This window comes from Dermatophagoides pteronyssinus, unplaced genomic scaffold (genome assembly GCF_027571235.1).
Source record: "Dermatophagoides pteronyssinus isolate colony J.1.1.1.1 unplaced genomic scaffold, Derpt_VIB-CSIC_2022.12 sq0011, whole genome shotgun sequence".
In the NCBI taxonomy this organism is placed as follows: Eukaryota; Metazoa; Arthropoda; class Arachnida; order Sarcoptiformes; family Pyroglyphidae; genus Dermatophagoides; species Dermatophagoides pteronyssinus.
Window position 1 is genome coordinate 707159 of NW_027461535.1, and position 21745 is coordinate 728903.

At 28.0% G+C, this 21745-nt stretch overlaps 7 protein-coding genes across 9 annotated transcripts; 2 read left to right on the forward strand and 5 right to left on the reverse strand.

Moving 5' to 3' along the window:
• Positions 1–336: 336 nt before the first annotated feature.
• On the reverse strand, positions 337–3303 carry Plap (phospholipase A2 activator protein). Its single transcript, XM_075821518.1, has 4 exons — positions 3055–3303; positions 2794–2981; positions 508–2707; positions 337–374 (listed from the first exon to the last, which is right to left on the reverse strand). The coding sequence occupies exons 1-3, from the start codon at positions 3201–3203 to the stop codon at positions 750–752; spliced, it is 2295 nt and encodes a 764-aa protein (XP_075677633.1). The 5' UTR covers positions 3204–3303; the 3' UTR covers positions 337–374; positions 508–749.
• Positions 3304–3368: 65 nt separating this feature from the next.
• On the forward strand, positions 3369–4661 carry mRpL44 (mitochondrial ribosomal protein L44). Its single transcript, XM_027338600.2, has 2 exons — positions 3369–4028; positions 4099–4661. The coding sequence occupies exons 1-2, from the start codon at positions 3440–3442 to the stop codon at positions 4641–4643; spliced, it is 1134 nt and encodes a 377-aa protein (XP_027194401.2). The 5' UTR covers positions 3369–3439; the 3' UTR covers positions 4644–4661.
• A 285-nt stretch (positions 4662–4946) lies between these two features.
• Positions 4947–9821, reverse strand: LOC142645398 (uncharacterized). 3 transcript variants are annotated; one of them, XM_075821516.1, is made up of 3 exons: positions 9378–9821; positions 6797–9077; positions 4947–6730 (listed from the first exon to the last, which is right to left on the reverse strand). In XM_075821516.1, the coding sequence occupies exons 2-3, from the start codon at positions 9045–9047 to the stop codon at positions 6000–6002; spliced, it is 2982 nt and encodes a 993-aa protein (XP_075677631.1). In that variant the 5' UTR covers positions 9048–9077; positions 9378–9821; the 3' UTR covers positions 4947–5999. The 3 variants fall into 3 exon arrangements, with proteins under 3 accessions (XP_075677631.1, XP_075677632.1, XP_075677630.1); XM_075821517.1 differs by lacking the exon at positions 9378–9821 and adding an exon at positions 9128–9371 and having other exon boundaries at positions 6797–9059; XM_075821515.1 differs by lacking the exon at positions 9378–9821 and adding an exon at positions 9128–9371.
• Positions 9822–9956: 135 nt separating this feature from the next.
• Positions 9957–18179, forward strand: LOC113789127 (uncharacterized). The gene is made up of 2 exons (XM_075821512.1): positions 9957–17717; positions 17783–18179. Exons 1-2 carry the CDS (start codon positions 10140–10142, stop codon positions 17960–17962), a joined length of 7758 nt encoding a protein of 2585 aa, XP_075677627.1. The 5' UTR covers positions 9957–10139; the 3' UTR covers positions 17963–18179.
• On the reverse strand, positions 18115–18782 carry LOC142645403 (uncharacterized). Its single transcript, XM_075821531.1, has one exon. The coding sequence runs from the start codon at positions 18521–18523 to the stop codon at positions 18314–18316; it is 210 nt and encodes a 69-aa protein (XP_075677646.1). The 5' UTR covers positions 18524–18782; the 3' UTR covers positions 18115–18313.
• Positions 18297–20570, reverse strand: LOC113789129 (lysosomal acid lipase/cholesteryl ester hydrolase-like). The gene has a single exon (XM_027338622.2). It carries the CDS (start codon positions 20526–20528, stop codon positions 19227–19229), a length of 1302 nt encoding a protein of 433 aa, XP_027194423.2. The 5' UTR covers positions 20529–20570; the 3' UTR covers positions 18297–19226.
• Positions 20571–20620: 50 nt separating this feature from the next.
• On the reverse strand, positions 20621–21637 carry LOC113789130 (mite group 2 allergen Gly d 2.02-like). The gene has a single exon (XM_027338623.2). The coding sequence runs from the start codon at positions 21492–21494 to the stop codon at positions 20934–20936; it is 561 nt and encodes a 186-aa protein (XP_027194424.2). The 5' UTR covers positions 21495–21637; the 3' UTR covers positions 20621–20933.
• Positions 21638–21745: the final 108 nt, after the last annotated feature.

Below are 21745 nucleotides of genomic sequence, written 5' to 3' on the forward strand. Positions count from 1 at the left end.
TTTTCATCATCGAACAGGATAACGTTCGATGACCTTGAACATCAATTCAATTCAATTCAATTCGAAATTTGATGTGTTCACACAAGCTAAACTGGCCCCACAGCAAAAAACAATTAGTTAATTCAATTGCATCATGATCATCGTATGTGGTAAATTATCATATAAATCATCAAAGTTCACCTTCATTTTTCTAAATTGTATGACATTGAAAATGTTAACATTCGAATTCGAATGTTTTGTATTTTGTTTTTTTTTGTTCGCAAGGAAGCAAAAATCATTCTATCCATTGATTTTACTTGATTATAAAAATCTTCAATTCAAAAAAAAACGACTTACCGATAATGAAGTATCTGGCAGTGAAAGTAGCTAGCTGGCTGTATTTCGTTTTTTTTTTGACCAAAAAAAATTGTTTGTTTTCGTTCCCAAATATGGAAAAAGTGAACGAACGGTTTGTTTTCGAATTATGAATCGCGAAAATTATTATTATTGTTCGTGAATTTTACTCACCAAAAACGCTCAAAAAACAAAACAAAAAAAGAGATTTTTTTTACGAGTTTTTATTTATAAATCAAGGGAGAAAAAATATTCGAAGCGGAAATTTTCGAAAATTAAAAATAACCAAAAACAAAATTAAAAATAGAAATTCGATACACACACAGAGAAAATATTTCGACTTGGATGACCAACCGATGGTGGAAATAGATGTTTTTTTTTTGGCGCTTCCCCAAAAATCATTCGAATTCTATAATTCATTGCGAATATTGATCAAAAATCATTTCAATTTGTCTTAAACAATAACGAATTTCGGAATTATCTTTTTGAAAACGTTTTAAATATTTTTGTTGTAAACAATGTAAATGTTGATCAGCAATTTGTGAATTAAATTTTGATTGTATTAAATTTCCAAATGTATTCATCATTATTACGATTACTAAATGATAATCATTTTCAATTGATTTATATTGTTCCGTTTCCACTATTAATTCATTATGTTTTTGTATTTGTTCCATAATCATATTTTTCAAATGAAAATTTTGTCGCTTTTTCTGATCAGCCAACAGAACGCTAAAATTAAACCATATTGATGCATATGCTGTATGTACATTAATATTCATTATTAAATCCGACCATTTAATTAGATTTGTTTGAATATAGTTGAAATTTTTATATGCAAATTCAGCACCATGTACCGAACCAAATAGATTGGCCAAAACACGTAATGATGTCAGTTGTGTGGATAGATTCGAACCACCATCATTATCCAAACCACAACGTATTATTGAATGAAAAAATTCTGATTCCGGTTTAAATTCATTCGATTCCATTTCATGAAGAAAATATGTATTAAAATATTTGTTTGTCAATAATATCCGCAGCAGATCATAAACGATAAATCGTATGTTTTTTGGCCAATGAATTAATTTACGAAATGCTAAACATAATTCATCACAAATTGTTTCAGGATTTTGTATTTGTGTACTTGTCAGTTGAAGATATTCCTGTGATAAACGTAAATTTTCATCCGAAATGGTACCGTTAAATTCTTCAAATTTTTTTCGAAATGCATCAATATTTTTTAATGATGGCCATAATTTAAATTCATAAATTGGATATAAACCACCGGTATTATCAGCTAATTTTTTCGGTTTATAACTTGCATAATTAACAATACATTGTACTAATGATGTTAATGTACCATAATCAAGATGATTTTGCTCGATAAATTTTTGCGAAACAATCCATGGATCTTGATCACGATTAAATGGTAATTTATAATTTTTTTCATTCAATTTTACATTGAAAACTTCATCAAAAAATTCATCATTATATGGTATACGACCAGTTGAATAATCAAATTCTTGTTGATTATAATCAGGTACATGACCAATTGGTTTCCATGATTGATTCCATTCATAAACCAATATAGTATTATCTAACATTGAACGTATTAATCGTCGTTCATTATCTTTTTTTGGTGGTATTGAAATCAATGAATTTTCTTCATATAATTTTAAATGCTGTACCGATGTAAATGGGATTTTTGTTTGTTTTACTAACATTTCATCAAAAATTGTTTGATTTTGTTCATCTGATTGATGATCTTTTTGATTAGTAAACAGGTAAAGAATTCCATCACTACCAGCCGTATAGAAAACATTTGATGATGATGCTATTACTGACCATACTGTAACGGCTGGTATTTTCAACGATTGCCATGGTGTTAATTGTTTTTCATTCCAAATTATAACCGAATTATTTTCACCACAAGTTAAAAAATATTCTTTTGTTAAACGATTAATATTGAATATAAAATGTTCATGTCCAATATAAATACGTTCACATTGACCACTGGTTAGATTCCAATAACGAATAGTTTGATCATTTGAAATTGAATAAAAACCATCTTCATGTTTACTAAGCATTAAACCACGAACACAATCTTCATGTCCTTGAAACAGTTGTTGTTGTTGTACAACAGCGTCTAAAACATTATTTAAATTCCATAAAACAATCGTACGATCCGATGATGCGGTAAGTAATAAATCCGATCGAATAAATTGTAAATCCATTACCGATTCTTGATGGCCATTAATTTTCATTAATTTTATCAGTTTATTTTGCTGATCTAGCTTGAATACGATGGCCGTATGATCCCATGAACCGCTGGCTATACGTGTTTGTGTTGAATCCGCGCGTATTATGCAGACTACGGTGGTGAATGGTGGTGGGGAGAAAAACATCAATCAGAAAGAAAAATTTCAATTTTCGAATGGAAAAAATCATCAACGTTACCATTGTTTTGATGCAACGTAATACATTGCGATGCATTCTGTTCGAAACCATGAAATACATATTGATGTCCATTCAAACAACCGAATATGAATAAAACTTCTGGTAGATCGGAACGATCAATAACACATACGGTTGAAATTTGTGTCGGCAAATAGAATGTATAGTCGACATCGAAATCAATGAAACCGCTGCGTTTGCAATGGGAAAAAAGGATTATAAAAATTCAAAGAATTTAAAAAATTTGTAACCAAAAACTCTTACTCTGAATCAAGTGAAAAGATTTTCGCTTCAGAATCACGTGAAATTGTCATTAATTTTTGACAACCATCACTGGGATTTTGATATGTTATCAACGATCGTATATCATCACGATGAATTTTATTCAATTTATAGAAATGAAATTTTTCCATTTTTTCTTTGAAGATTTTTGAGATTTTTCTTTCGAATTTTGAAAGGATTTTAACATGTGAACGACCAAACACACGACACACACAATGAAAAAGCAATTTTCAATATTCGGCTGTTATGAGCATTTAGGATCCAGTCATGTCGATATGGAAAAGATTCTTTTTTTTCTTTTTTTTTGAATGAAATGATCATGTGGTTTGGCTGTTGAAATCTTTTTGTTTTCAAAAATCTTTCAATCATGAATCGATTAATAATTAATTTAAATCAGAAAATTATTCGCGCAACAATATCGAATCATTATCATTCAATGATTTTACCATCAAAATGTTCATCAAAAACAACAATGTTTAATCAACAAAATTCATTGAATCAAACAATGATTCAGAAAAGAGGAATGAAATTAGCAAATGAAAAATTATTACGAAAAATGTATTGGCGAAAACGTAGTTTTGATGCAAAACCCGAACGATTACGTGCACGATCTGAATGGCAAGATTGGGATTTTGGATCCGAATTATATGCATTTGCACAACGATTACAAGAACCACAATTAAATAATGATATTTTAATTCGTTTATTTACACATCGATCATATGTTAATGAACAAAAATCAAAACAAGAAAGTTTAGGTGTACAAAATGTTTCACATCAATTGGAAGATAATTCGGAATTTATTCAATCGGGTTCTATATTCATGAGAAAATTTTTATCCAAATATCTTCGATATCATTTACGACAAGCACCCGAAGAATGTATACAATCATTAGTCGATTATTTAATGTCCAAAACAGTAATGCAAGATATTTCTAAATGGATTGGTTGTACTGGTAAGATTCTTGTTTATTTCGATTGACAATGGTCATCATTTTTTCTAAAAATATCTTTTTTTCAAATTAGATCTGGTATTATGTTCAGAATTTCCACCAAATGAACAAACATTGGCCGATACTGTTTCAAGTATTGTTGGTGCATTAATTCAAACCAACGGTGGTGGCGAGAAACGTGCACAAAATTTTATCATCGATTTCATTTGTACATATTTAAATGGACGTGATCCATTAGAAATATGGCGTATAGATCAAATGGATTTAAATTTAGAAATTTTTCTACAAAATCAAAATCCTAATCTAAAATGTGAATCAAGAATATTACGACAAAGTGCTATCGATACAATTGAATCCTGCTATGTTGTTGGAATTTATTCGAAAAATGATGAAAAATTATTAGGACAATCTTCGGGTGAATCATTATCGATTGCAAAACGTATGGCCGAATTGGATGCGTTTCGTAGAATTTTCGGTCTAACCATTGGTAATATTCGATTTGAATATGGTAAACGTGCATATGATTTAGAATATGATAAATATGATCAAGAAAATTTTCATTTATTTCAATCATCATCACCGAAACAAGAAGAAAAATTAAGACAAATTTCCTCATAGAAATACAAAAAAAAAAAAAAAAAAGAAAAGAAAGAAAAAATCGTTGAATAAAAAAAAGAAATTCGAGATCCCTGATTGATTATTATCGTGTTAACCACCACCACCATCATTTTGTTGATCTTAATCGAGAATTTGTTGTTGTTCGTTTCGATTGTTGAGGATTTTTTGCCGTTGTTGTTGTTCGTTTTGATTTAAGTATTGTTTTATGATGTAATTTTTTTCTTGGTCGACCAATTTTTCGTTTTACCATTTTATCGGAAAGTTTTACTGCTTCTGCTCCATTCGAATTCTTTTCAACAACAACAACAACATTCGAATCATTTCCATTCGAATGTTGATGATGGTTACAGTTATTCATCTTGATGAATGAATCTTCATCGTCGATCGAATCGGTTAAATTATCATCATTATGATTAGCCATTGAATCGATCTGTTGATCTAAATTACCATTATCATCATGTATAAGACAACCAGTTTTAATAAAACGTTGATACCATAAACGTATTGATTGTCGACTTGGTAATGGTAATGGTTTTGTTGTTGTTGTTGTTGATGATGATTTTTTTCCATGATTATTATGAAAACGTTGTTGAAATTTTTCCTGTACCAAATCGGTTGATCTTGATTGATCAAACCAAAAACAACATGCAATACGTTCCTGTATTGAAAATTGATTCGAATCATCCATCGAATGTTGATTGATTCGATTTTCAACCAAACGAACAAAATCAAAATTTATCAAAACTTTCAAGGTTCAAAGGTCGAAAATATCCTCAAACAACAACCAAAATGCAAACAAAAGTACAGTAAACCAAGCCAATACAAACGGAGAGAAGTAACTAAAGTAAGTAAGTAATAGAAAAAGTCACGTTTGCCATAAAAAATTTTTTTTTGGACAAAACCAAAAACCAAACAAACAAACATTTTATTGAAATTATTATCGGGAACAAAAAGCGCCATCTAAAAATGTTTTTGGAAGAATCCATTTCATGTTTGAAAATCAAACTTATTTTGGAGAGAAAAAAAAACGGTAAATTGATTTTTCTTTGTTTTGTTTTGAAAATAAAATTATCACATCTTTTTTTTAATGATAGAAGAAAAAGAAAAAATTTCTTTTAACAGATTTTCATAAATTGATGATGAGAATAATTTTTCGGAAGTTAAATTACATGAAGAAAAAAAAATTGATTATCATGCACACACAAGGACAGATATCAGACAGAGAGAAGATAAAAAACATATTTTAAAATCAGTTTCAAGTCAAAAATTTGATGAATGTGAGTGAGAGAAAAGAGTTATTTACTTGATGATGATGATGATGGATGAAAATGGTAAGACATTAAATTATCAATTTGGTTATTTTTTACTACCCAAACGATGATGATGATTATTTTTATCCGAATAATTTGGAATTTTTGTTGTTTGTCGTCGAAGTCTACTACCACCATGATTTGGTGATGTTGGCGATGATGATGATGAGGAAGATGAAGAAGATGATCTTGATCGTTTACGTTTTTCATTTTTATTCGTTGCGGTTGTCGTCGATGATGAATGATTTTGCAAAGATTTTCGACTGTCAAGTCTTTTATCATTGTCATTAGCATGTTCAGAATCGGAATTTGATTCCGGTGAAGAATCATTTTCATCTGGAAATTTTTTCTGCGGTTGATGATTTTGTTGTAAAATTTTTACATTCAAACGATTTTGACTATCACGTCCAGATGATGAATATGATTCCGCAGAACTATGATTACCCGGTAAATATAATTGTTTTGTTGATGTTGTTGTTGTTTGTAAATTGTTACGATTTTTTCCACGACTATTACCGGCTACCATCAATCTATTATCTTGTTGACCATCGGTTATTCTTAACTGTCTTGAAACACGACTAGTTGGTTGTTGCAGTTCATCTAATAATGTACGAATTTTTGCATTTATAATCAATCGTTGAATATTATCATCAATAAAACGGAAGACACGTATTAAACTACGACGATAAATTATGTGTGTTTGTTGTGTATCCAAAACCAATCCTAATTTATCATCTTGGTTTGTACGATTTAAGCTTGCATGAAGGCTATGTAAGGCTATATGTAAAACAAAACAGAAAAAATGAATCAAAAATCAAATCAAAAAAAACATGAAAAACTTACCAGCAAAACTAAAATTACGAAATGATGTTGAACATTGCATACAAACATTAATATAAAATGGACATTGATCATTTGGAAATTCACTTGTTATTTCATCAACTTCTTTTTCTAATGAATAATTTTCATCAAAATCTTTTGCTTGTTCAATATGTTCCCGCTGGATTCTTTTATGATCTAAATCTTGTATTGTTTTTGGATCAGCATACCGAGAGAATACTATTGAATCAAAATATTTTGATATTGGTTTTTCATAAACATTTTTTACATGATTATATAATGAACGATAACAATATGTTTCATATGAACAACGATCTAAACAGGATAATTTTTTCTTTATAAAATGATTATTAAAATCATTGATCGGCAATAAACATGATGAACATTTAAAATTTTGTAATAAATTTGTTAAATCAAATGGATTTTGATTTGATCTAATCAACGAATTAACATTCAACGAATCATTCAATAAAATTTTAGATTTTTTAAAGAAAAAATTTTCACGTTTAGCCATTAATCTTAGATATTGTAATAATGATAATGGATTATTATGTAGATAATCATAGAATGAATCCATTGTATTTGTTGAATCAGTTGTTGTTGTCATTTTTTTATTAGATGATGATGATGATTGTCGATTATCCATTACTTTTACTATTAATGATTTATTCAATTCAGGTTGTGTACAAATTTGTTCAGCAATCGAATGTAATCGTATTGATTCTGGATCAAATGATAATGTTGATATCGAATGATTACGTGTTTTTGGCCTTATTATTGAATGATTATTATTATGATGATGATGATGATGATTATGATTATTATTTTGATATTTTAATGAACGTAATGATGATGAAGTAGTTGTTGTTGTTGTCGTTGACAATGTTGTTGTTGTTGTCTGTTGAAATGCTAATGGAAATAATACACGTGATTGATGTAATGGGAATTCATTCTGTTGATTATAATCATCATCATTAAATTCAACATATTGTATTAATGATTTGGTTGGTTTTTCCAATTCATGATTTATTTGATGATCATCTAAATCCCATTGATTTAGAAAACAACATTCACAACAATCACATGCAAATGTATCCGCAATAATTAAATGTTGTGCAAGATGTATTAATAAATCTTCGATTGATAGATATAAATTTTTACGTATACGTTCTAAATCATAATTTCGATCAGAATATTGAAAAACAATAAAATGTAAATCAGTTGTTAATAAACAATATGGACATAGGATGGAAAAATGCCGTTGTTCCATATGATCAATCAATGAACGACGTTGACTTGTACGATATTCACATTGTTGACAACGATATGGTAATGAATAAAGTGAATGTTTTTTATGCATATGATTAACATATGTAATTGGATCATTCATTTTCAATGAACAAATATTACATTGATATAGATCGGATTCTTGTTTCAATGCTGATTTATGTTTACGTAATTCATCATTCGTATCAAAATAACGACAACAATGACGACAAAAATCATTTTCATGCATATTTGTTTGACGACAATAATGTGATATAAGATGAGAAGGAATCTGTGTAAATGGTATAACTGTTTTACAATCTTCACAAAATATACTTAACATTAATGTACGACTACTACAATAATGATTAATTTCATTAAATTTATCATTGATAGATTTTTTCGAATCATGATTATTATGATTATTATTTGAATTCTTCATTGGATCAATAAATATACTAAATAAACGATCAATCTGTATCGATTCTTTAATCTGATTATTATTTATACCATTATTATTGTTGTTGTTATTATAATATTGTTGTTGTTGTTGATATTGTTGTTGTTGTTGTTGTTGTACACGTCGTAATTTCGAACGATGATCACGTATATTCGAATGTTTACTTCGATTTGGTCGATTTGTTGCTGTTGTTGGACTTATTAATTGTCCACTTTGTGTTGTCGATGGTGGTGGACGGTTTGAAATAGTTGTTTGTTGTTGTTGTTGTTTATTAATCAAATTTGAATTTAAATTTGAAATTTGAACACAATTATTATAATGATGATGATGATGATTATGGTGATTATTATTATTTGGAAGTGAGATCATATTATTGCCATTATTAAAATCTTGTAAATCAACAATATTTGTTGTTGCGATTGTTGTCGCTGTATTTTGATTATTGATCGAATGAATATCGTTGGTGGTGGTGGTTGAGGTGGAAAATGGTTCATCTTCGATATTCGAATTGAAAAACGTTGAAGCCATTTTTTTTCGTTTCTTCAGGGCCGGTTATTGCTGAAACGTTATTTTTTTTTTACTTTCAAGTCAAATAAAACAATATTTACCGTTGTATAAGATGGATGGGAAAGAAAGAAAAAAAACTTTGAGAAACTTTTTTTCTAAAAGCCACGCATTTTTGTTTAACGCACAAATGTTTTTCTAAAACCGATTTTTCTATTTTTCTTATTTATGAGCGCGCTTGGTGAATGAATGATGAAGAAAGGGGGTTGAAAGAAGAGAGAACGAAAGATTGTTTGTTTTCGGGAACTTTTTGGATAATTTTTTTTTCGGTTTTTTCCCCGGAATGTTTCTCACGTTCGTTGTTGGAACAAAACAAAAAAATTGAATTTTTGGTTTTTTTTTTTTATTTGGATAAAAAAAACAAGATTTAACGGATGTTTGAATGAAAATTTTTGCTGATAAAATATCGAAATGATACGAATAAATGGTGAGCCGGTGTGTGGTTTTCTGTTGTTTTTGACCAACTGAAGAGTTTTGGTTTTTTTTTGGCTGTGCAATATGATTTCGAAATTAGGATTTTCATTCGCTTTTTATATCAATTTCGCTCTCTCTCTTTCTCTCAATTCATCAACATCTCTTCATTGTTTTTTTTTCTTTGAATCAGAAAAATGTTTGTTTGAAAATCGAATGATGATGAAATAAGAGATATATTTTCGCAGATCAAAAAGCAACAAAAAAAACTTTTTTTTTTTTTTTTGATCAAAAAAATTAGATAATGGATTTAGAAACATAGAAACATGGATGCTGAATTCTTTTGTGTATCTCTAGGTTTCAATCTTCAAAAGTTTAAGAAAAAAATGAAAAAAAAATGTCATTCGAATTTCGAATTTTTCTTTTTTCTTCGGTTCGATTCAATTTCTCGACGACCGTCATTTATGAACGAGACACCGTTTTTTTTTCCACCATACTCCTCCTACCTCTCTATACCCCTCCTCCATTCAACCGAATGATTCGGTGGAGAGCGCCAAATGAAAAAAAAACACACACAAACTTGAATTCGATTTGGAATCTTTATTTTGTTCGAAAAAAAACCAAAGAATCATCTGAATAATCATCATGATCATGGATAACGATTCTGTTGACGGTAATGAAATTGATGATAATAAACATTGTGATGGTGATTGCAATAATAATAATGGTGATAATCGTGTATCGCTTGATGGTTATAATGAAGTATTTTATACAAATTTTGCCAATTTAACCGATAAATCACAAATGATAACATGGACAGAATATTCGATAAATTTTTTAAGAAATCTTTCAATCATATCAAATCGTTATAATAGTATCATACGAATCTATTATATAATGGTTACGGATACAATGGTTGATGGATATTTTTGTGATTTTTCCACTATAATGAATGAATTTTTTATTGAATTTGAAAAGAAAATATCAACATTAAAGAGTATGACTATGGCGGCTGGTGATAATGAATGTCAATCGACCAGCAACGATTTGCTTGATTGGAATTCGACAATTGTCATTGATTTATTGGATCGAATCAATGCACGATTAGCCAACGATAATAATATTGGTAACAATCGATCATTATCAACTAATCATCCATTTTTTCAAACAACCATTCCATTATCATTGAAAACCTTGTTAATGTTAAGCATAAAATTTCATTCAATTTTGGAAATTATTTTGATAATCAAAAAGATACAAGCGATTTGCATTATCGTCGTTCAACAACAACAACAACGAAATGAAGCTAAACCAGAATCAAAAGAATGGTCATCATTAATCGATTGCCTGGATTTATCGATACGATGTTTTCAATTGATACTTTGTGCACCGGCATTGAATTTCGAACAAATTAAACGTATTGTCATTTTGTTTTTGAATATCGGTATCGATGATGGTCAAGATGGTCAAAATGATTGTGTTAAAGAATTTCGCCAAATTCTCATAACAAAATCATTCGAACAATTAGCCATAAAGATAAATGAATCATTAGTAAATTTATTTCTAAATTATCAAAAAGATATTGGAAAATTAATGGTTCAAAAATTACGAAAAAATTTTAATTTAAATTTTTTTATTGATTGTTCAAATTATTTTAATATCGAAATGTTTTCAAATGAATTACTTTGTTGGATAATACCTGATCTAATAATCGAATGGGATGATCGTATAACAAAATTATTAGATTTGATTATATTACAACAAAAAATTTCTGATAAACCAAAAATATCCATAATTCGACAATATTTTTCGAATATTATTGAACATTTATTTTTCAATTATCCAAATGATACGGATTTTATTGGAAAAATTTTCGAAATGACAAAATCTCTTAGTTCATATTGTCAATATAATGTATTTGAATTATTTTATAAAGAAAAATTAGCCGATAAAATACTTAAACGTTTTGGACAAAATTCTCAACGAACATTAAAAGCATTATCATTCATATATCAAGCATCAAAAATCACCAATAATAATAATGATGTTGATTTCGAAACATCATTTCGTCAAATTGATTTAAATTATTTCGAAATGAATCCACAAAAATTTCAACAAATTTTACAACAAGAATTTTTCATCTATTTCATATATAAAATTAATCGAATCATAATACGTAAAGATTATTGTCATTATCAAATTGAAGAAAAAATTTTATTATGTGAAAGTTTTCTACAAACATTACAACATTTAAATGATTCATTTTTAAATGTTTATCGTATAAGAATTTATGTCCTAATACGATTAATATTGAATGAACATTCAGATATTGATAAAATTATTGAAATTGGTTTGAAAATTTTACAATATTTTATTGAACATATTGATCAAAATTATTTACAAATGGAATTATTATCAATTTGTTTATTGGTTGTACCGTTTGTACAACATTTACCTCGACAAACTGGACAATTATTAATGAAATTATTATGTGAAAATAATAATAATTTTCCTATATCAATACTTTATCAATTAACATTTTTAGCAAATGATCAATCGAATAATAATCCATTGAAATCAATTGTAGATCAATTACAAAAACGTTTTAATGAATTTAGTAATAATAAATATTCATCAAGATTATTAATTATTGATTCGAATTTATTATCATCATCGGATATGGATATCAACGATAATTGCTCATTGGATACAAATAATAATACAAAAATTCGTCCATCACCATCATCGATATCGAAACAATCGGAAACATTGAATGAACGAATTCATCTGATTCGTTTGATAAAATCCAATAAATTTATATTAATTTGTAGGGAAATTTATTTTATTACAAAAAATCTACAACAAACAAATGAAATACGTTTACAAGAAATACTTCTGCAACAAATTTATCAACGTTTAGATTTAAATCGTCATTTATATTATCGTATTTGTCAACAACAATCCATTGATAATTTAGATTTTGTTGATTTTTTATCCGAAATTTGTTTGGATTTGAAAATTGATGATGAACAACAAGCAACGACCTCTCCAGAATCAATGAATAATGATTCGATTCAAATTTTAAATGACCAATCTTCAGTGAACAAATCAACAACAACGACGACGACCAAAAAATCCATTGAAATAACATTAAGAAATTATTTTCAACAAATAATTTTAACAATGTTAAAATGTTTAAAATTTTCAAATGGTTTAGAAATACAAAAATTGGCTACAAATTGTTTGGGAATATTGGGTGCAATATCACCAAAATTTTTACAATTTGATCGACCATTTACTGAAGAAAATTATGATAATTATTTTGATCAACAACAACAACAGCAACCACAACAACAACAATCAGCAATATCAGGAAAAAGCTATTCAACAATGTTTGATTATGATAATCGGAAATTATTTCATTATAAAAAACGTACATTCAAAATTTTAACATTGGATTTATTAATGGAACAAATACGAACGGCAAAACGTTTAGCCGAATATAATAGTGCAAGTTATGCAATGAAAAAATTATTTCCATTATTTACTGATCATACATCTTTAAATGGTCGTACAACAACATTATTAGGTTGTATGAATCCAGAATTTAATACACAAAATGTTTCCAATGGTAATTGTATATCGACACAAAAAATTGAAAATTTTTTAAAAAATGATCAACGTTTATTGGCTGGTGTCGGTGGTGTTGTCGGTGTTGGTGGTGGTGAAAATTTGAAAAAAATGAAATTATCCGCTAGTCAAGAAATACAATTTATTGATCGTTGTGATCAGATAAAACGTTTTCTATTGAATGAACGTAATGAAAATTTAAATTTTGATCATGATTTTATGGACATTGAATTTCGTAATTATAGACAAATATTTAAACATTCAACAATGAATTCAAAAGATCTACGTAAACTTTCAATAATGAAAATGGATGAATTTTTTGATCAACAAATTAAATCGACAATGTTATTCAGTGAATTTTTACAATCATTCATATATATGCTTTATCATTCGATTATTATACCAAGGTTGAAATCGAATCCAATTCAAGAAACAACAATGGAATCATTCAACCATATAAATAATGAAGAATTTCTAAGTCAAATATTTTCATCTAGTCAACGTCATTCATCATTGAATTGTAGTGGTTCGAATTTTTTCGATCTTCAACAAGAATTTAATGAAATTAAACAACGTATAAATCAACTGAGGACACCTGAATCATTTTTTATTGTTTGTTATCATTCAATCACGTTGAATATACGTTTATCATTTTTATTATTACCTGGATTATTCATCTTTAGCCTTGGTTGTTTGAATGATTCGAATCAACAGAAATTTGCTGAAAAATTTCATCAAATGATTGTAGAAAAGTTTTTATCCAATACTGCTATGTTTTCAGGTGGTAATGAATTGGGTATAATGTTTACAGATTTCATATGTAGTTTATATGATATATTGATCGAATGGATACGGAAAAGACGACTGGCACATAGCTTGGTGATTGGTAGTAAATTTTTACGTAATCGTACTATACGACAATTGGATCATGAATATTATGGTATAAAATTATGGTTGAAACAAATTGATCCAATCCTATTAGCTCGGTTATGTTGTCAATCAAAAAATTATAGTCGTTCATTGAAATATTTGGAAAATTTTTGTCAAAATTCAATGAATGCAAGTGCAAATCCAAATAATGATGGTGATGATGAAATGATAACAAGTTCAACACAACAACAACAACGAGGACAGCAAAATTCATCCGGCTTTGTAAATGAATTTATACGAAAACATTTTCAATTATATGTTGATATTTATTATGGTCTTGATGATCTGGAAACACTGCAAGGTTTAATTCGTAATCAAATTATTGATGATCATTCGCAATCATCATCATCATATCAACGATTTTTATATCAACAATTTCATCAATCACTTTTAAATAATAATATTTTAGAACAGCTTATATATGGTAATCGTTTATTACGATTAATGAAAACAAATGATGAAGATCAACAACCACCAACAACAAGTGAATTTGATCTGTTAACATTGCAGGAAAAATTTTTTCATTCACTTTTGAATATTGAACAATCATCACTGCCATCATGGATTTTATCGGATAATAATAAATCGAATGATCATCGAACAACATTAAATCAATGGGATTTACCATTATCATCATCAACAACAACATTGAATTCCGGTATTGATGAAATCATTCAGGCAATGTATCAACAAAAATCACCATTCATAATTGATACAAAATTATCCGATATTCGACAAACATTTTTAATACATTTAAATTCATCATTATTGACAAATTCATATACTGCTTATAATCGTACTTATAATCAATCAATTTTACAATTACATTTATTATATGATTTACAACAATTTATAACAATTATTTATAATCGTTTATTATTGTTGGATGATCAACAACAACAACAACAAAATATTGATAATTTGAATAATGATAATCAACAACAACAATCGATAAAACAATTAGAAAATTCTATCAATGAAATACTTATTGAATGGCGTAATCGTAATCAATTAATTGATAATTTACAACAAAGACAACAATTAATGAATGTACAATGTTTATTAATTCGATTATTTTTACGTTATGAACAACAAATTGGTCAACAGATTTGTTGCAAATTATTAAAAGAATTATTTCATTTTGAACATGATTCAATACGATGTTCATTACGAACTGGTCGTTTTGATCGTATAATGATTTCATTGGCTGAAACATATCATATACGTGATGAATTGAAACAACGACAACAGCGATCCACCGACGATTCATCATCGTTATGGAAAATTTCGGAAAATGAATCGGTTGATTTTCTATTGGATCATTCACAAGTTTTATGGAATCAAAATAAAAAAACTGAATCAATTGAATTATTGAAAACGGAATTGGAAAATCGTTATCATTCAATACAACGACAATGTTATCTTGAATCATTGAAAAATTTTACACCAATGCCTGAACAAGATCTTTATAATTTATCAAATTTATTTGATTTAAATTTAACACGTACACAGATTAATCAAATGTCTGGTGGTAATAGTGGTGGTACATTTTTATCATCATTAATTGATAATGAAACTCGTAATAATATACGTGCATCATCACGTTTACGAACAAATAATTCTGCTACTACTGCAAACAATGATCAAACAATACAATTTGATGATTTAATAACTGAAGAAAATTTAATGAATTTTTCAAAAATTCAATTACAAATTGCAAAATATTCGGAATATAGTGGCCGTCTTAATTTACATGCATTAATAATTTTATATAAATCAATAACAATATCATGTCCACGTTGGGAAGAAGCACATTTTCATTTGGCAATGTTTTATCGTCGTCTTTATCGACAATATCAAAATGCAAGTCCATTATTGGATAGTAAAACAAAATTTTTATTTGGAAAACCAAATGAAATTTTGGATCTAAAAGCAAGGACAATCAAATCAATTTGTGATTCATTACGTTTTGGTACATATAAATATGTTCGTCTTTCGCTACCAATTTTATTGAATATTTGGTTTTATATGGGTTATGAAAATATTTCCCTACAAAATCGTTTACGTACCGTACAGGATCAAAGAACAAAAACATTAAATGATTTATGTAAATTATTTATTGAACGTTCAACACAATGGATCAGGGAAATGTTTCAATCATCAATGAATGATGCAATATTTCTAATTGAATTAGATACATTAATTGGTCATTTATTACATCCAATCGAGACGATATCAAAATTGATTGAAGAAATTTTAAAAAAATTAATTGCCGATTTCCCCAGGCATATGGTATGGTTAATATCAAGATCACTATCAACAAGAATTGGACGTCGTAGTTTGAAAACTAAAGAATTGGTACAAGGTGCACAGAAATTGTTTGCCGAAAATAATCAAAATGATGGTGGTTCGATTTCGACAAATTTTATTGTACAATATTTCGGTAAATTCAATCAATTTTCGGATTGTTTGGAAAATTTAGCAATGTATAAAGAGAAGAAAAATATAACCAGAAGATCAATTGTTTCGAATCAACAACAACAAAATAAAAATGAAATATCATTACAATTAATATCACCAACATTGATACAATGTATGCAAAATGATCAACAATTTAAATTTATTTTACCATCGAATCAATTTTTCTTACCAAATTCAATGAATTTGGAACGTTTATCAGCAATGAAATCAAATGGTGGAAATGATAATGATCAACATTATTTTCGTACATTATTTATTGAAAAATTTCAGGATAAAGCTCAGGTAATGACATCATTACAACATCCAAAACGTTTAACACTTTATTGTAATAATGGAATGAAACGTGAAATACTTGTTAAATGTGGTGATGATTTACGAAAAGATTGTACAATGCTTACATATTTAAATTTATTTAATCAATGTTATCGTGGTGAAATACCTACGATAGAACCAATGTCAAGAATTGATGATAATGAATATGATGGTGAACGTGAATTGAAAATTTGGTCCAGACGTAAACAACAACCATTATTTGTTCGAACATATTTTGCTGTTGCATTGAATGATTCATTCGGGGTTATTGAATGGATACCCGGTCTAACATCATTGAAATCATTAGCAGAAAAACAATATTCAAAAACAAAATGTTTAGAAAAACAATTTCAATTGGCTAAAAATGCATTTATTAAAGCTGTTTGTCCATCACATTTAAATCGTGAAAAACGTGTTGAACGTTTTTTACAACATTTTGAAAATTTTCGTCCACCAATTCTACAGAATTGGTTTCAAGAATATTATATTGATTCATATTCATGGTATCAGGCAAGAAAAAATTTCATTCGAACAACAGCCGTATTTTCAATACTTGGTTATATATTGGGTCTTGGTGATCGTCATACTGATAATGTTATGTTTGATACACAAACCGGTCAAATGATACAGGTGGATTTTAATTGTTTATTTAATCGTGGTGAAGGATTTATTGTACCAGAATTGATACCATTTCGTCTAACACATAATATGATATCAGCAATGGGTACAAATGGTTATGAAGGTTTATTTCGCTCAACCTGTGAAGATGTTTTATTAATTTGTCGACAATATCGTGAAATATTTTCACAAACAGTACAAATATTTCTTTATGATAAATTTTTAGATTGGTGTAATGATCGTAATGAACTTGTAAGTTTTATTTTTTTCGTTGTTAAATTCAATTTTTTTCAATAATTTTTTTTTCAAATTTTTAGGCTGAAAAATCTGTATTCAATGTTGAAGCACGTTTATTCGGTATAACAACAAGACATATAAATAAATTATCACGTGGTAATATAATGTCGGTTGCTGGTCAAATTGATTATGTTTTAAAAGAAGCAACCGATGTTAATAATCTTGGTGCATTATATTATGGTTGGGCTGCCTATATATGATCACAAAAACAAAACAAACAACCAGGGAAATGAAAGAAAGAATCCGAAATCCATCCATCTTTGACTTGAATCATTTGTAATTTTTATTATTGGAAAAAAAAGAAAAAATTTTGTAAATTTATCTGAAAAGAAATTTATTCATTCATTAATCATTAATCATTAATAGGTTTTTTTTATTTATTTATAATTTTATTAAAGAATATAAAATACGTTTTCATTTTTCTTGTGACAAATATATTTATTAAAATTTTTATAAAATGAAAATTTATAAAATGAATATTATAAATGAATTTATTCTTGTGATTCTTGTTGTAAATCTTTCATTTTTATAAGATTTTTGATGTTTTACAATCAAGCTACAATAACTGTTGTATGATGCATTTGTGGTCGTTCATCACGACAAATAACAAAAAATGCATGTATCAAACCGGGTATAAAGAATAACAGAGTAAGTAAAAGATTAATACAAAAATCAGCACCACAACCTTCCATCATTAATACGGCTAATGGTGGACAAATAAATGCTATAAATGCAGCACAGCACATACATTCTCGAGCCATTTTTTTCTGGATTTGATTCACGGAATAATAACCGAGGGGAATTCAGAAAAGCAACAAACGAAAACTTTGGAAATTTGAAAATCGAAATTTGATTTTTTTGGGTTAAAGCAACAAAATTTTTCTTGATTTCGATGATGTGGTTTTATATGTTTGAGTGCAGCTGGATGGATGGATCGATTTTCGATGACGATGATAAAATATTTTTTTTTTCAAAAACAACTTTCAAATTGATAATCGAAATGAATCTAATGGCAACCGGAGAAACATGCAAAATCATTATATACTTTACATACACACTGAAAGAAGAAAAATCTATTTAGAAAAAAGAAAAAAGAAAGTTCGATAAAAAAATGTTTAACACTTGTAAAGCACATCGCATTTTATCAATAAAAAAAAATAATAAAAAAAATATCAACATTAACACGTTCGCTACCAGCGACGCATATATGCTGTCGTCCATTTGCTGTGATTTAATGGGTTTTTTCAAAGCGCCGGTAGCGTGAACGTGTTAATCATTTTAATATACAGGGCGTTTCTTTTGTTTGTTTCATATTTCATTGCTGCTTCAACCACAACAACAACATTGATTTATTGATGTTAAACATACATCTATATGCATCTTATAACAACAAAAAAATGTATTGAATTTTGAGATATAGATAGATAGATGGATGGATCGAAATAGGAATCCGGAAAACAAAAATCAGGAAAAATCACCATCATTATTGAGCATTTCGATAAGGTAATCAATATATTGTTGACCAGCATTCATACCATACATAAAATCTAAATGTGTAAATTTTGGATCATCAATGATTTTATGTTCAATTTTACCAATAGTATCTGATAATTCATATTTTAATCGTTCAACATCCGAAATGGTTGAAAGATCATCATTTCTAGATTGTATTAGTATAATTTTAGCCTGTGGTGATATTTGTTTTAAATTATAATCAGGATTCTTAACGGAATTATAATATTTTTGATTCAATTCTGGTTGGCCATAATCAAAACGAGCAAAACGATTTTCCAGATAATTTTGTCCCCAATGTACAATATTCCAATCAGATGTACCATACCATCGAGCATATAATTCTGCACGACTTTTATTTAGATTTTGTTGATCAACAAAACCAAATCGAATGGCTAGACCGAATGAACATAATGGTGTTAACCAATGACATGTACTACCAATAATTAAATTATTCATAAAACGTGTTGATAATAAAAATTTTTGACTACGATAACGTAATATGGGTATAAAACGTGCAAGATAACGATAAAATGAGCGAGAATTTTCCAAGTAAATTACCGGTGCTAATGCAATAAATGGTCGAATTATTTTAGCATATTCAGGTTGCTCGGATAATAATGCAAAACCTATGGTTGATCCTTGTGAATAACCAATATAACCAATTGGATCAAAATAGTTGGTTCGATTACGAACAAATTTTATTGCAGCCGGTAAATCATATTTTGCCATATGATCAAATGAAAATTGCCAAAATTCGGAATCAGTTGATGAAATATTTTGATGTTGTTGACTATATTCACAACCACGATAATTTATCAGCCATACATCATAACGATGGGTTAATGTTAATGAAAAACCTAAATTATTACCATATAATGAATTATTCGTGTTCAATCTTGGTGAATTTATCAAAAATGAATCTGCGGATAAAAATAAACCATGTCCAAGTATGATTGGTTTAAGTTTGGTTTGATTTTTACCATCACCACCACCACCAAGATGATAATTGGATGGATCAATAATACGATTCAATCGAATAATATAACCATCATCGGTTGTAATATTGAAGGATTCAGCCAGAAATCCTCTTGATTCAATTAATTCTTCTGTATTACGATCCAAATCCGGATCATATACCTGAATGATTTGTGAACCAATTCGACGTACATTTGGTAGATTGATTGTATCAATTTTGCTGATAATCATCATCATTATCATCATCGTTGATGAAAGAAAATATAACATCATCATTTCAATCGAAAACAACAACAACAACAAAAAACAAATTCAATCATCATTCGATTGATTGATTTTATCAATCAGGAAATCAATCCAGTTAAATGAAAAAAAAAGTGTTTTTATTTCAAAAAAAATTGGAACAAATCTCAAGGATTCATGGTTTGGGTATGTGTGTCTGGTGTTTTGGTGTGTGTATGGTGGTAACATTGATCTAACAAAAAAAAAAATCTATGTCTAGGCAAAATGTTTCATTGATCATCATTTGGCATTTGTAATCAATTTTTCAAAAATGTTGAATGTCATCATCATTTAGTCGTCATCGTCGTCATCATCGTTGTTGTTTGTTTGTTTGTTTTTCATTATCATTTGGTTTTTACAAAAAATTTTTTTCTCTGGTTTTTTGTCGTTTAAAGAAGTTCACCCGGTTAATTTAAAATTCAATCGAATGCATGCAATTTGACCATGATCACCTTCTAAATTAATTTTCATTTCAACAGGTAACATTGGAACACCAATATATGGAAAAGTAATATTTCGTTTTGGTTCAATAAAATAACCACTTAAATCAACATTAAAACTACGTTTATATTGATATCCTTTGATCAATGGACAAGTAAACATATCTGGATAATCTTGACAAAAATTTACTTTATGATGATGTGTTAATACTTCAATAATAGTCATATTAGCAATCATTTTGGATGTATTTTGATTTGATAATAATTCATATTGTAATTTAAATGTTGAATTTACTTGTACAAAACATTCGGATACATCATGATAACAATCACCTAAACGTAAATAAGTGATTTCACCATTACCACAATCATGAAAAAATTTCATTGGTTGTATTAGATCATTCGTTCGATCTATTCGTTCTATTCGTCTTGTTGTTTGAATTAATGAAATTTTCATTAAAAATATTATCATCACGGTTGTGATGATCATTTTCGATGAAATTATTGAATTTTTGTCCATTTTTTTCTGGTTTACGATCGGCACGAAAAAAAAAATTCACAAGAAAGAAAAAAACGTTGAAAATTTTACCACAAATCGATGTGAATCAAAAAAAATAATCTACACTCGACAAAATAAATCGAATCAAATCAGAAAAAACCATTGGTATTTATATATTATCGATGATTGATTGTCAACATTCAACATTTTTTGATCATTTGATATTCAATATAATCGATGATCTTTGACAGTTTGATCTAAATGATGATTGC

Coding starts and splice junctions, on each gene's coding strand:
- Plap (XM_075821518.1), bottom strand. CDS start 3,203: ATGGAAAAATTTCATTTCTATAAATTGAATAAAATTCATCGTGATGAT. Junction 2,982..3,054: donor ATCTTTTCACTTGATTCAGA/GTAAGAGTTTTT, acceptor TTGCAAACGCAG/CGGTTTCATTGATTTCGATG. Junction 2,708..2,793: donor TACGTTGCATCAAAACAATG/GTAACGTTGATG, acceptor TCACCACCGTAG/TCTGCATAATACGCGCGGAT.
- mRpL44 (XM_027338600.2), top strand. CDS start 3,440: ATGAATCGATTAATAATTAATTTAAATCAGAAAATTATTCGCGCAACA. Junction 4,029..4,098: donor TAAATGGATTGGTTGTACTG/GTAAGATTCTTG, acceptor TTTTCAAATTAG/ATCTGGTATTATGTTCAGAA.
- LOC142645398 (XM_075821516.1), bottom strand. CDS start 9,047: ATGGCTTCAACGTTTTTCAATTCGAATATCGAAGATGAACCATTTTCC. Junction 6,731..6,796: donor TCGTAATTTTAGTTTTGCTG/GTAAGTTTTTCA, acceptor TTTTACATATAG/CCTTACATAGCCTTCATGCA.
- LOC113789127 (XM_075821512.1), top strand. CDS start 10,140: ATGATCATGGATAACGATTCTGTTGACGGTAATGAAATTGATGATAAT. Junction 17,718..17,782: donor GTAATGATCGTAATGAACTT/GTAAGTTTTATT, acceptor TCAAATTTTTAG/GCTGAAAAATCTGTATTCAA.
- LOC142645403 (XM_075821531.1), bottom strand. CDS start 18,523: ATGGCTCGAGAATGTATGTGCTGTGCTGCATTTATAGCATTTATTTGT.
- LOC113789129 (XM_027338622.2), bottom strand. CDS start 20,528: ATGATGATGTTATATTTTCTTTCATCAACGATGATGATAATGATGATG.
- LOC113789130 (XM_027338623.2), bottom strand. CDS start 21,494: ATGGACAAAAATTCAATAATTTCATCGAAAATGATCATCACAACCGTG.